Source organism: Dipodomys spectabilis, unplaced genomic scaffold, assembly GCF_019054845.1.
Source record: "Dipodomys spectabilis isolate Male_0828 unplaced genomic scaffold, ASM1905484v1 ptg000187l, whole genome shotgun sequence".
Lineage (NCBI taxonomy): Eukaryota > Metazoa > Chordata > Mammalia > Rodentia > Heteromyidae > Dipodomys > Dipodomys spectabilis.
Window position 1 is genome coordinate 639,433 of NW_024870864.1, and position 15,699 is coordinate 655,131.

At 42.3% G+C, this 15,699-nt stretch overlaps 1 protein-coding gene and 1 non-coding gene across 2 annotated transcripts in view; both read right to left on the reverse strand.

Annotated features, from left to right (window-relative positions):
- Window positions 1–15,699, reverse strand: part of Mertk (MER proto-oncogene, tyrosine kinase) — a 132,745-nt gene that overhangs the window by 78,041 nt on the left and 39,005 nt on the right. The window contains exons 3-4 of the mRNA XM_042695402.1: window positions 11,789–11,889; window positions 9,043–9,216 (exon numbers count right to left, since the gene is read on the reverse strand). Coding sequence (XP_042551336.1) covers window positions 9,043–9,216; window positions 11,789–11,889 — 275 coding nt within the window. The remainder of the gene's footprint in view (window positions 1–9,042; window positions 9,217–11,788; window positions 11,890–15,699) is intronic.
- Window positions 3,745–3,813, reverse strand: Trnaa-ugc. The gene has a single exon. It is a non-coding gene; the product is annotated as a tRNA-Ala (tRNA).

Consider the following 15,699-nt stretch of genomic DNA (forward strand, 5'->3'; position numbering starts at 1 on the left):
AGGTCTGTAGCCTGGGATCTATGCCCTGCTCTTTCAGGATCTCATTCAGCCCTTTGGGTCTGAATGTTTTATTACTTTCACTGAACTGGCTACATATATATGAGAAAAGAGACATGCATTCAAATACATAAGTAACTCTACAAATACAAGTCACTTCATCTTCACTATGTCCTTGTGTCCAGTGAAAGGACCTTAAACCCAAGGATTGTTAGTAATTCATGCCTTTGTTAGTTCAGTCACTCATTCATTCATTCATTCATTCACAAAACTTGGTGATGGGACTGAGCTAATTAATAATTCACACTTAATAATCTCATGGGTTAATAACCCCTCTTAGAAGTCTGACATGTAAATGGCTATGGTTTGATTGACCATGGGTTGAGGAAGAGGTGCTGTGAGTATACAAAGAGTGGGTGACTAGGAATGTTTTTTACAAAAGAGCTATGAGCCCAATGTCTCAAGATGAACAGACAACTTTGCCAGATAAAACACACAAGGAAAGCAGCTTGGACAGAAGAGATAACATGTGGAAATGCCTGGCTAAGAAAAGATAGGGCATTTATAGAGCTGCTAGAGTAGGCACCTCTGCAGGTGAGGCGGGGGGAGAAACAAAAAAGGATGTGGAGCATCAGGGTTAGAATGGTAAATTTTAACCTGTATAAAGACCAGCTCTGTTCTTTAGCTGTCTCTCTGTTGATGAAGTGGATATTGACTCACTGTGGGTGGCAGGTTGCTGGGAATATAAGGACAAGAAACTCAGGACCACAGTTAGGATGGGATAGCTACAGTCTTGGCACTGAGCCAAAAAAAGTCTGAACTAAGGCCAGATAGTAAAGAAGCAGAGGGAGAGATGAGCTCATCTCTTGGTAGATGACTGTTGGGTGGGGGAAGAGAAAAGGTTCTAGAGAGATTCCAGGCTTCTGGCCTGAGAACATTATTACCTCCACAGGCCTTCCCTGCAGGGAACAGAGGTGCCTTTTTCCCACTGCTAGGAGGAGCCAAAGCAATAGGACAGCTACATCTTGAGGTTACTTTGTGTTGTAACAATAGAAATCAAAATTAAATTGATTGAAATGGTAAATTTGGCATGCTATTTTGTTATTTTGAATGTTATTAAAAATAAGGGCTAGGAAGGGGAAACAAAGGAGGAGGCTACAATGCTTGATAAGAAATGTACTCATTATCTTGCCCATGTAATTGTAACTCCTCTGTACAGTATTTTCACAATAAAAAATAAACTAAAAAAAAATAAGGGCTAGGAATATGGTAAAACATGGTTAACATATACAGAGCCTGAGGGCTGAGCACCCAGAACTAAAATTAAATTTAAAATAATTTTAAAGCACATTTTTCTAAAGAAGAAGAAACAAAAGCACTGTTACTAAGAAAACCAGAGTCAGCAGCCCATGTTTCAAATCTTAGAGAAGCGGGACAAATGCTTGACCAATGCAGACATGGGCAGTCATTTAGAAAGCAGGTATTGAATGTCACCTCAGCAGTTTCAATAAAAGTTCTTCATTTACAGACACACTGGTCTCCACTCTGGAAGTTCCAGGAAAGCTGAGTCTTACTTGATATCTATGAAATGTTAATGAGAATTCCCACTGCCATTTCCTTTCTGATCCATGGTGGTCCCTGGACCAGGGGAGTACCCACACTTTTGGATGCTAGCATTTCTTGAAGATGTTGCAGTCAGCACTCTCCTATGGGTTATTTCTATACTTCCCATATACCAGCACTGAGCTCAACCCTAAAGATCTGACCAAAGAATCTGCAGTTCCTTCCCTGGGGTCTCGTGAAGAGAATGGGCAGATACAGTAATCCTCCCTTAACCACAGGCAATACATTCCCATGTCTTTCCTGGATGCCTGAAACCACAGATAGTACCAAATCCTGCCACAGTGGTTTTTTCCTGAATACATATACCAATGATAAAACTGAATTTATAAACTAGGCATAATAAGAGATTAGCAGTAATGATAACTAATGATAAAACTGAGTAACTCTAATAATATATAGTTGTGAACGTTCTCTTATTGCTAGAATTTTCTTCCATTTAAAATTTTGGGAGCCAGATAACAGAAAACACAGAAAGCAAAACTTCAGATAAAGGGAACTATTGCTTTTTTAGGGACTGTGGGGGGAAGGACCAGTCATGGGACTTGAACTTGGGGCCTGTGGCACTTTGAGCCACAGCTCCACTTCCAGTTCTCAGATAGTTAATTGGAGATAAGATTCTCACAGACTTTCTTGCCTGGGCTGGACTTGAACCATGAGTCTCAGATCTTAGCCTCCTAAGTAGCTAGGCTTATAGGTGTGAGCCACCAGTGCCCAGCTAACTACTGCATTCTTACAGAGAAGGGTATTTGTTATCAGACTGGAAAAAAGGTCAGACCTTTAATTCTTCATGTACATGACACAAGGAACATATTATCCCTTGTCTACTGGGGAAACTGGGGACACTGAAATATGTCATTTGGTTTTCTTGGAACAGGATTAGAAAGGATCAAAATGTTAAGTGTGGCAGCTTTTCCCTTTCAGGAGGAAAAAGTTTTCCAATTCCCCCATAAACATTCCTTCTAAATACAGATAGTCTACCATAAGAAACAATAAGTGCATGAGGTAATTCACATATTAGTAGCTCAATTTAGTTATTCCACAATGTGTACATATATCAAATCATTAGTATACATTATAGATACATAACATACATTTCAATTAGAATTTTTGTGTGTGTGTGCCAATACTGGGGTTTGAACTCAGGGCCTCATGCTCAAGGCTGGTACTCTATGTCAGCTACAGCTTCACTTCTAGCTTTTTGCTTGTTAATTGGAGATAAGTCTCTTGGATTTGTCTGCATGGGCTGCCTTCATACTTGGATCCTCAGATCTCAGCCTCATGAGAGTAGCAAGGATTACAGACATGAGCTACCAGAGCCTGGCTAAACTGGAATATTGTTAAAAAAGAATAAAAAAAGCAGATGAGTATAAAAATGGGTGTGTCCAAATATCACTTAGAACAACAATTCATTGCAGGCCAACTGTTCATCAACAGGAGAGCAGTAGGGCCCCTCCACTCAGTAAGGCACTGTGTGACATCACAGTGAGGCAGGCCTGTGGCAGGTGGTGAGAAGATCCTGGAGTATACACACATGCCAGTAAGCTTGGAGGACAAGAAGGGCCAGAGTAGTGGAGAAGGTTAGTTTCCTCTGTACAGGGAGCAAAAGTATGGAGAACAAAAAGACTCTCTCCTGTTTTGTTTTGGCCTGTCATTGTGGCTTGAAAGGTTTTTACAATGGATGTGGGTTTATTCACAGACTATTATGTAATAAAAAGGATGAAATTAACTGGCCTGTGTGTTATCATTCTAATTGAAGGAAAATCACATATGTACACATATAAATAGTTGTAGGAAAACTTAGAGGAAATGGAACACCAGTGTTCTCTGTATAACTACAAACTACACAAGATGTCAAATACTTTTCTGAATATTTCACATTTTAAAACTCAAAAGCGAAAGGGTGACATTGATCAAAATATATTTTATTTATAAACTGCTTTATAAGCAACTCCTTTGTACAATTAAAGATAACTTTTCTTTTTTTTTTTTTTTTTTTGGGGGGGGGTCCGGTCTTGGGGCCTACACTCTGGGCCTGGGCACTGTCCCTCAGCTCTTTTAGCTCAAGGCTAGCGCTCTACCACTTGAGCCACAGCGCCACTTCCAGCTTTTTTCTTTTTGCTTATGTGGTGCTGGGGAATCGAACCCAGGGCCTCATGCATGCAAGGCAAGCGCTCTACCACTGAGCCACCTCCCCAGCCCCTAAAGATAATTTTTCTTTTAAAAAATATTTTAAAAAAAAGCAGGGCTGGGAAGGTGGTTTGGTGGTAGAGTGCTTACGTAGCATGCATGAAGCCCTGGGTTCAGTTCCCCAGTACCACATAAACAGAAAAGGCTGGAAGTGGTGCTATGGCTCAAGTGATAGTGTGCTAGCTTGAGTAAGAGAAGTTCAGGGACAGTGCCAAGTCCCTGAGTTAAAGCCCCAGGACTGGCAAAAAATATATATCAAAAGTATCCATTAATTATGTAAAATAAAAAATTTTAACTTTCGTTTCATCTCTAAGAGTTCTATTTGAAATCTCAGATAACCAGCAGATGATTAGAGCTAAAATCTGTAATTACATTTAGCTAAACTAATTGAGAGTTAAAAGGGCAAGAAAGCTTTTTTAAATTTTGAAATAAATATAGATTAAAGTTTCTTTAACCTTCCCTGTATTCCCTCACACACACATACACACACACACACACACACACACACTGTTATGGGAAAATTATCTGAAAGGACACTTCACCTAAAAGGCTATCAAAATAATTTTTAAACATAAGAAAAGATGCTAAAATATTTTCTAAATATAATGTAAAACTGGCATTAGGGAAATAAATACAAATTACAGCATACTCATCTTCCACTTCATGAGGATGGATACTAGGATATCTAAAGTTGAAATGACTGACCACATTCAACACTGTCAAGGAGTTGATGGAGTAACTTAGACTCACCTACTACGGCTGGCAATGTAACCTGGTAAAACCACATTTGAAAACAGTTAGGTGCCATCAGCTTACACTACCATTGTAGCTACTCAGGAGGCTAAGGTCTTTGGGTTATGGTTGAAAGCCAACATAGGAAGAAAAGTCCATGAGACTTTGTCCCAATTTAACTAGCAAAATGCCAGACTAGAAACAGCGCTCAGGTGATAGAGTACCAACTGTGAGTGAAAAAGCAGAGTAAGAGTGCAAGTTCCTGAGTTTTAGCCATAGAACTGGGGGGTGGGGGTGAAAAAAAGAAGCATACATCAATGACTCAGAATTCCTCTACTGCATATTTATTTTAGACAAAAACAAATGTCCCAGCAATTTCACTTCTGGGCATTTATCCAAATAACCACAAACAAAGCCACACTAAAGCTACCCCCACAACTATGTTTATCTCAGCATTATTCATCATAGCAAAGATAGGGAACCAACTCAGATGCCCCTCAGTAGATGAATGGATCAAGAAAAGGTGATACATACATACAGACATATATATATATATATATATGTATGTATATGAATGGAATTCTATGCCTCCATAAGAAAGAATGACATTGCCCCATTTGTTAGGAAATGGAAAGACTTGGAAAAAATTATATTAAGTGAAGTAAGCCAGGCCCAAAGAAACATAGGCCCCATGGTTTCCCTTATTTGTAATGATTAGTATACATCTAGGATAATCTTAGCAGATGAGCAGAATATCTCAATAGCTATGTACCTATGACCATATAAGATGATGCTAAGCAAAATGAACTCCAAGAGTTTTTTCTTTGTTGTTGTTGTTCTTAATGTACTATATAATTTCTTTTTTTCTTTTGTGATTTTTCCCCTATGGTTTATCCCCTGTTGTTACTGTAGTTGCTTTTGGTACTTGGTACTGTATAGACATTTATCTGAACTAGGGAAGTGAAGGGGAGCAACAAAATGGTGAGACAGAAGACAAAGGGAGAACCTATGCAATAGCGATACTCACAAAACAATATGTTGGAAATGATCTGTACAGCTTGGGGGGGGATGGGGGAGAGGGAAAGAGGGAGAAAAATGAGGGTGGGGTAACAAGTTAGACAAGAAATGTACTCACTACCTTACTTATGTAACTGTAACTCCTCTGTACATCACCTTGACAATAACATTAAAATAAAACAACAAAAACAAAAAAAAATGTCAAGCAGAGGCTGGTAGCTCATGCCTTAAACCTAGATACTTAGGAGGCTGAGAGCTGAGGATTTTGGTTCAAAGCCAGCCAGGGCAGGAAAGTCTATGCGACTCTTATCTCCAGGTAACCACCAAAAAACCAGAAGACTCTATTTCCAATTAAACACACACACACACACACACACACACACACACACACACACACACACACACACACACACACACACACACACACACACACACACACACACACACACACCACAAGTGGAGCTGTGGCTCAAGTGGTAGAGCACTAGCTTTGAGCAAAGAAGCTAAGAGATGATGCTCAGATCCTGAGTTCAAGCTCCAGGACTGGCATTAAAAAAAAAAGCAAAAAACAGAAAACAAACAAACAAACAAAAATAAAACCAGAAGTAGAGCTATAGCTCAAGTGGTAGAGTGCTAGCCTTGAGCACAAAAGCTCAGGGACACCACCCAGACTCTGAGTTCAAGCCATAGAACTGGCACGTGCATGTTCACGTTTACACACACACACACACACACACACACACACACACACACATACACACGTCACTAGATTTACATGCATATATTTATAGCTATTTCACTCATAATAGCCAACACCCAAAAACATCCCAAATGTTCACTAAGTAAGTGTATAAACAAACATATCACATTCACTCAATAAAGAACTATCAGCAATAACAAAACAAACATATGTTGGTCAGGCACCAGTGGCTCATGCCTGTAATCTTACTCAGGAGGCTCAGACCTGGAGGATTATGATTTGAAGCTAAATCCAGACAGACAAATAGGCGAGAGTCTTATCTTTAATTAACAAACAAAAAGGCTGAGTGAATGGTTCAAGTGTGCTAGAGGGCCAGTCTAGGAAGCACGAGGTCCTAAGTTAACTAAAATCCCAGTATGTCCAAAATTTATCATGCTGGGCAAGGGAAGCCACATACACATGTACTTCACATTCCATTTATCTAGTTTAGGAAGGGTCCAAACCAGTGTACAACGACAAATATCAAGAGCACTGTCTACTAGAGGTGTGCCTGACTGGTAGGGACCAAGAAGGAACCTCCCAGGTGATAGCAATGCCCGCTTTCTTGACAGAGGTGATAGCTATGTGGGTATCCTATCAAAGACAAATTGTTCACTTATGTTCCATGCATCTAACCATATGTCAGTGTTACCTCCAAGTAATAAGTTGGTTTTTCCTTTCCTTTTTTCTTTTCTGGCTCTCTCCTTTCTGTCTCATTTCTGTCTGTCTGTCTCTGTCTCTGTCTCCATCTGTCTCTCTTTCATTCGATTGGATCTTGCTAGAAAGCCTAGGTTGACCTCCAACTCTGAATCATTCTACCTCTGCCTCCCAAGTTGTGGGATTACAAGCACTGGTCACCACATTCAGCTTTTAAAAATAGGCTTTTCTAGCTATGGTTTATGGCTCAATTGGTAGGAAGCCTGCCTAGCATGTGTGAGGCCCTGAGTTCAAAAATCTCAGTACTATAAAAAATTCAAAGAAGTTTTTGTTTTAATAAATCAGCGTGCCTACTTATTATTAAAAAAAAAAAAAATTGGCTTTTCTGACTAGGCACCCATGGCTCATATTGGGAATTCTAGTTATTTAGGAAGGAGAAAAGCTAGCTTTACATCTGGAGCAGACACTAGGAGACCATGCCAGTAAACAAGTGATCGCAGGCAGTACCACGTACACTGAAGGGAACACACAGAATATGTGACTGGCAGCCAATAATGGGCTAGGGAGGACAGAAAATAGTAAGGAGCCATCAGAGAAGGCCTCTGTCCAGCAGTTGTATTACGGGACAAAGGGCAGATGGAAGAACAGAGTAGGCTGATAGGAGAGGCAGCGCAAAGGTTCTGGGAAGAGACGGAAGAAAGAAGAATCCTGTGACTGGTTTAACAGACACAGAGGAGGTGTGAAATGGGGTTGGGTGGGAGAACTTGCAGGGACTATGGATAAAGGCAGGAAGGACTGTAGGTGACATTTGAAGCAAATGGCAAGCCACGGAAGGCTGTGAGTGACAGTAATGGGAAGCTACTGAGAGCTCTGAGCAAGTAGTGATGCCCTCTGCAGGTGAGGGGGGTGGACAGAAGCAGGGACAAAGCTGGAAACTACTGCAGTAGTGTTGACAAGGGCTGGGGATGGTGTGGAGTTGACGGTCAACTGCAGAAATGGCTGTATTGCAGAAGCACAACTCAGAACTGCTGACACTTTCAATGTGACAAATGAAGAAGGGAAGTAGGGGCAAATAGAACTATGATTTCCTAAGAAGGGGAAATCTGGGTGGGCACAAGGCTAGGGGGAAATTAGGAGTTACACTGGAAGATTTCTAAGCCCTCAGCAAATAGAAATGTCAAGGAGGCAGCTGGGTACATGAACCTGAACCTGTGACTCAGAAAAAAGAGAGGGTTTGACAGAAGATAGAGAGTTCTAGGTTATCACCACACTGCTGATAGTGAAGCCGGCCAAGGAACTCTGCCAGGAAGGAGGATCTCAGCATGAAAAGAAGCAGGGTAGGCACCTGACATTCAGAAACCCTCCTCTGACAAAAGAGAAGAAAGCCAAAATAGAGTTTCCCAAACTCCACTGCTGTGTTCTCCTGGATTAGAATCTTCCTAAACAGTGGCCAAATGCAGAAGGAGAGGAAGGAGGGAGGGAGTGGGGCTGCAAGGAGTGCTTGGATGAGCAGGTACAGGAAGCCATCAGCTTTAAGAGTGTGGAAAGTGTCAGTGGCATTGTTGACAAAATCCTGGTGGAGGAGTGTAGGAACAGAGCTATCACACTCTCATTTGGATGCAAGTCAAGATGACTGTGAAATGCTAGTTCAGCCACAATCCCACAGTGACTCACAAACTTCCTGCCACAGCAGTGCCCTATGACCAATCGACTTTCCTGCTACCCATTCAACTTCACTGAGGTCTTCACCTTAGCGGTTCTGTAAGTGCAGACCTGACAAGACCAGCTGGCAAGACCACAGCTGCCTTGAGAGAGGTAAGCAGGGCTCCAGCCACCTGGTCTCAAGGATTCTAGTCCTGTGGCCAACTCAACCGTCCACACAATTGAAGGGCACTCAGCCAACTCGACCAGAAATTCTCACACCTGTGAGTCCCACCTGCTTTCCTATCTACCTGGTCTCTTGCTCTCAATTGCCACACTGTATTTTCATTCTCCCACACCTGCTGGTAGCTCACAGCAATGTTCACCAAGCGGGTTCCTTCCCCTGCTAGAGAAGCAACTTAATGAATATGCACAATGCTTGCACTTACCAGGAACAGTTAGGATGGAGGGGGATTTTTCAGGCCATTCATTAACACGGCTGCTGTTTTGAATCCAGAAAATGTTGACAGGCTCAGGTGGGCCCACAGCCTGACAGGAAAGGTTGAAGGGTGTGTTTCTGGTGACATTCATGCTCTCAGGCTGCTTAGTAAAGTGAGGAAGTCCTGCAGAGAAAGGATTCCATTACAGCAAGCCCCAGATCCTTAACCAGAAGCAGGTCGCTTGGGCGAATGGAAAGGGACTAGTATATGGTAGCAAAAAACCCCAAACAAACTGGCTGTACTTGGATTTGACTTCTGGGCTTTACATTTGTTAGACAGGTGATTTGTGACTTAAGCCATGCCTCTAGTCCTTTTCACTCTGGTCATTTTTGCAATATGGTCTGTGATTTTGCCCATTTATACTTCCTATAATAGCTGGACTGACAGACATATGCCACCAACCCAGCTTTTTCCTGTTGAGACAGAGTCTTGAGTACTTTCCTGACAGGGCTAGCCTTGAATTCTGATTCTTTAGACCTCAACCTCCTGAGTAGCTAAGGTAATCAGGCATAAGCCACTGAGGGTGTTTTTTAAATATCACCTTGGTTCTAAAGTGGCCAGTCTTCCACATTCATGAAGTCAGGTAAAAAGTATAGAGACTCATTCTTACTAGTCCACCCTGAGCTGGCTTTCTAGGACACTTTCCAGAAAGAGAAAAGGTGTTTCAAAACTGGTTTTGCCAGAAGGGAGTCTTGAAGATCTGAGACTGGTTGGCAGACTCAACATTTCAACAAAACGAGCACAAAAGAAAAACAAAGACATGTAACAGATCTGCCTGAATTTTCGGGACAATCTATGGTATGTGATTTTAGGTGAGTGACAATGAATTTTTAAAAATCTGTATACTAGGCTAGGGGTGTGGCTTGGTGGTAAAGCAAGTGCTTAGCATACGCAAAACCCTGTGTTCAAACCTCGATGCACATGCACACACACGAGTGTATTCATGTGCGTGCGCACGCGCACACACACACACACACACACACACACACACATCTGTAACCTTGTGTAGGGATGAAGGTTTTTCAAAGCGGAAGGAGTCATGTTGCACAGTTATAATCCTAAAGATTCCTACTGTGGTTACAAACCCCAGGCCAAAAGGAAGCTTGGGAACGTTTCAGAGAAAATCAGTGAGTACTTCTTTGGGGCATGTGTACAGACTTTTAACAAATCAAGCCGACTGTCCTCAAGCATTTCAAATGTGTTCTTTTGAGGTTAGGAACTCACAGATCTGGTTCCAGGAGGAATGATGTGCGAAGTATGTGAATTAGGACTCTTTTTTTCCTGTTTCAGAGCTTTTCTAAACTCTATTTGGACTTAACATGTTCCTGTCCTGGCTATTTTTCTGGGATCCTAGCAAGTAAAAGGTCCAGATTAGCAGCAAACCTCCCTCCCTCTCTCCCTCTGGCTACTGCTGATATAAGTGGGGCACAAGCTGTCCAGCCTGGATGGGCCCAGAGCAAAGGTCTAATAGGGAGTCCTTGGAGGGTCTCCCTTCCTATAGCTCCTGTGTCCCAACTCTCCCACTCCTGCCTCCTTCTCCCAGACTTCCTCCTTCAGTTCCCCTGCAGTGCTGGTGGGTATCGAAGCTAGGTTCACAAAAGGATCGGTGGTATAAAGCCTTTCAGTGGGAGTTCGACAAGAGAAAATAGACAAGAAGGAAACTGGATAGCTGAGCTGACAGGAACATCATGGAGAAGGCTGCAGATGTCATGGAGGACAGCATCCAGGGCATGAGGAGCAACACCTGGGAAAATAACAAGGCCATTCCTCCTTACAGTCTTTTCTTTTTTTGACAAGCCCTAAGGTCACAGCAAAACCAAGCATGCAAACCCCTAGACTCAGGGAGCTAACTCAAGGCCTGGTTCATAGGCACTTCAGCCCACATTTCTCACTGTCAGGTCCTTCATTGCTCCTCACCTCCCAACCCCCAACCCACCTCTGTGTGATGCCATGGTATCTGTGTGATGGAGTTTCCTCTCCATTACACATGTGGGAAAACTAGTGAGGAGTTTAAGCTACCAAAGCAGTCCCCAAGCTGAGCTGGGAACACACTGAGCCTTCTGTGTTCTGCAACTGCAAGATGGCAAAGGATGGTGAATAGCAGGTAATGCCACCGGATTGGATGGCTAATGCCACAGTTTGATACTTTGCTTCACAAGAAGTCTTTCACTTTTTCTTTTCAAATTGTAAGTAACTGTAGACAAGGAAGTCCATGGTGTGTGTGTGTGTGTGTGTGTGTGTGTGTGTGTGTGTGTGTGTGTGTGTGTGTGTGTGTGTGTGTGTGTGTGTTTTGCTTAATGCTAGCACTCTATCACTTGAGCCACAGCTTCACTTCTGGCTTTTTAGTGGTTAAGAGGAGATAAAAGTCTGATGGATTTTCCTGCCCAAGCTGGCTTTGAACTGAGATCCTCAGATCTCAGCCTCCTGAGTAAGCTAGGCTTACAGGCACAAGCCACTGGTGCTCAGCCATGATCCCTTTTAATCTTACCTATGGTGCTAGTATAGAGCTCAAACTTTAAGAACAGAAGTAATTTCATTATTATCTAAAAGGAGGATCATCTTGTAAAATTTCAGTCAAATGTATTTACAAGGTTTGTAGAGTTATAAACAGGGAAAATCTTGACTGTCACCCACAAAACATGTAACACAGGCTCTAAAACAAACAGCTCTCAGGTCACAGGACCTCTGGACTTACCTTGAACTTCGACATAGATGGGGTCAGACACAATCTCTTCATTGTTTACTTTGGTCTTACAGATATATGACCCATTGTCCGAGCGCTGCACACTGGTTATGCTTCAAGGAAAAATACATAAAAATATTTATAGTGACCATCCTGAGTTGATGTAACAGCAATAGAAGACTCATCAACTTCTTATTGCTATGCTATGCTGGCAGCCATGGAACCTGACTGGTTGTTCAAACACCACCTAGACATTGCTATAAAGGCATTTTCCATCCAAAACACACCACTACCATGAAATTGGCAGCTTTTAAGTAAAGTTGACTACACCTTCCCCCCAACATGGATGAGCCTCATCTAATCAGTGCAAGTTAAGTTCTCTGAGGAAGAGGACATTTGGCCTCCAAACTGCCTTAGAACTCAAGGCTACATTATCTCTTTCCTGGGTCTCTAACCAGTACCTGCTGATTTCAGATTTGCCATAGTCCTCTTATTGTACAGGAAAATGTCTTAAGTCTATCTTTTCTCTGCAGAATCTGTGACCACCTCTTTGTGGAGACTCAAGAGGAAAAGCTATGAACTCAAAATAGTAAATGGGAGATTCAAAGTCAGTTCTAGGAAAGCAGACCATAGAAAGAAGAGGAGGGGAATGGGCTGGTAATGTGGCTTAGTGGTAAGAGTGCTTGCCTAGGACATGAAGCCCTGAGTTCCATTCCTCAGTGCCACATAAACAAAAAAGGCTGGAAGTGGTGCTAACCTTTTGCCAAAGCAGCTCAGAGACAGTGCCCAGGCCCTGTGTTCAAGCCCCAGGACTGTCCAAAAAAAAGAGGAAAAAGAAAAAGAAAAGAAAAGGAGGGAATCGCTCTAGAACAGACCTTTTGGACTTTCCTAGCAAGGACCTGCAGTGGGCAGCACAGTGGGAGAGAAAACTCCACCCCGGAGCTTCACGGGGAAAGATTACATCTCTAAGACCAAGCAAATCACAGAGATTTCCAGAGAGATGGAATGCACACCTTTTAGGAGTGAATTGGACCAGAATCACACTTCTAAGGGTAATTCTGGGAATCAAAAGAAATATGTGAATGGCTTCAAAATTATCACAGGATAATTATTTTCCTTGTATTCTACCAAACTACTCCAAGGTCAGGATGCTGAAAAGGGCCTTTTCCAACATGTGAAGCTCAAGAAGTTAGTGGACAGAGGGCTCCATGCCAAAGTGAGGGATGAAAAGCTGGGAAAGAGGGAAAGGTGAGTTCCAGGAGACAGAAGAAGTGTAGGGGTCCCCAGAATGACAGCGAAGAGGAAGGGTTTGGGCTGGACCTGAGGGAAAGCCACTATAGGCTGAAGCAGGATGTGGGGAACAGGTCACGTCTTCCAGAAGGAAAACAGCTTTGATAGTTCCATCACTGTAAGAGAAGGGCTCAGTGTTTTCCTGCGGAGTTCGGGGAGGATGTGGTTGATACTTAGAAAAACTAAGCCAGCAAGCAAGGAAACTCTTGCATTAAGAGAAAGCAAAAAACAATTGAAGAAGCAAAATATAGTGATAGTGCATAGTTCAGCTGAACATGGACACACACACACACACACACACACACACACACACACACACACACACACACAAAGCCTAGGTGTTGATTTAACCATTTAACCACAGCTATGAGTAATATCTTATTAGATGAGCACACCCATCTTGCAGACAGACACACACAAACATCCAAGGATTTTATGTAGATAGAATATTTCTGGAAGGATGCCTAAGAGATGTATAACCTTAGCTCCCCATAGGGAAGGGCCTGAAAGCTGAGGTAGAGGGTGAAGTTTTTACACAGTGACTATGTGACTAGGTATTTGCCCTACTTTAAAAACTAATGTCTTCTTTCTGGGCATCAGTGGAATCCTAGATACTTAGATGGCTGAAATCTGATGGTCATGGTTCAAAGCCAGACCAGGAAAGAAAGTCTATTGAGACTTTTATCTTCAATTAACAACCAAAAAGTTAGTGGAGCTGTGGCTCAAGTGGTACAGTGTTAACTTTGAGAAAAAAAGCTCAGAGACAGTGCCCAGGCCCTGAGTTCAAGCCCAGGAATGGAAAGAAAAAGAAAGAAAGAAAGAAAGAAAGAAAGAAAGAAAGAAAGAAAGAAAGAAAGAAAGAAAGAAAGAAAGAAAGAAAGAAAGAAAGAAAGAAAGAAAGAAAGAAAGAAAGAAAGGAGGGAGGGAGGGAGGGAGGGAGGGAGGGAGGGAGGGAGGGAGGGGAGGGGGGAGGGAGGAGAGAGCGGGATGGAGGGAGGGAGGGAAGGGAGGGAGAGAGGGAGGAATAAATGTAGCGGTACTCAGAAAAAGAAGAATAAAACTATGTTATTTTCAGGAATATGAATTGCACTGTAGACCATCATGTTGAGCAAGATTAAGCAAAAGCACAGGCAGGGTTACTGTTGGCTCATGCCTGTAATCCTAGCTACTCAGGAGGCTGAGATCTGAGGCTCATAGTTCAAAGCCAGCCCAGGCAGGAAGGTCAGTGTTATACTTATCTCCAATTAACCACCAGAAAACCAGAAGTGGTGCTATGGCTCTAAGTGTTAGAACATTAGCCTTGAGCTCAGGGATAGCATCTAGGCTCCACAACTGACCCCAAAATAAATAGATAGATAGATAGATAGATAGATAGATAGATAGATAGATAGATAGATAGATAGATAGAGGCAAAACAAGATAAAAAAGCCAAATATCACATGTCACTCATTTGTGGAATCTAGACCTAAAATGATAATGGACATGAGTGTAAAGTGGGAAAGGAAAGGGGCGAAGAGGAGGGGGTATTACACATATATAGGTATACACATTTACATATATGTACACATGTATACATATTTATTCATGAATATATAATTTATGTATACATAATATACATATAGATAGATAGCAAATAGCATAATGAAACTCACTAGGTGCTGTTTGAAAAAGGAGAAAAGAAGAGAGGAGGGGAGGCAGAGTATGGAAATATAATAGAGGGGGTAAACTAGTTCAGAGGACACTGCATGTATCTGTGGAATTATCAAAATGAAACCTTTTCATATAAATGCATGTTAGTTCAAAAGTTAAATTGAAAAATATAATGGTAGGGGGTTAAGGATGAGGTTCAAGGTAGAACAGTTGCCTAGGGTATACTAGGCCCTGGGTTCTATCCCCAGCACTGCCAAAATAACAACCACCAAAAAAAAAAAAAGGTACAAAAATTTCATCAGATTTCGGGTGCAATACAAACATCTGGTGCATGGAGGTTGAGTAAAATTACATAATCAGCTAGTGTCTAGACAGGAACCACCTGGTTCTTGCAAAGTTGGCACTGTAGCAGCCCATCTCTCTTACAGCCTTGGTTGAGCTAGCCCAGGACATCTGCAAAACCCTAACAGCCATGGCCAGGCTAGCCCAGGTCATTCTACAAGCCTGTACCCCTGTGTCTATACCCCTCTACTGTGCATCCACTGGGCTTGCCTGTTCTGCTGGGATGGGCTGGTAAACAGCAGTGCAGCTCAAGAGAGTGTACAGATACTGTACATACTATTCTACTTACATGAGGTACTGAGGGCAGTCAAACTCCCAGTGATGGATAATGACAGAGCTAGTAGGGGCCGAGGGAGAGGGAAGAATGGGAAGTTAATCTTTCATGGATCAGAGTTTGGACAGATGAAAAAGTTATAGATGTGGCTATGACAGCTATGCATGTGTGAATGTATATAATACCACTGTCCTGTACAATCAAAAAGGGTTAAATTGTCTGGGTGCTGGTGGCTCATGCTTGTAATCCTAGCTACTCAGGAGGCTAAGATCTGAAGATGGTGGTTCAAAACCAGTCTATACAGACTGGTCCAAGAGACTTATATCTCTAACCAGCAAAAATCTGGACATGGAGGTGTGGCTCAAAT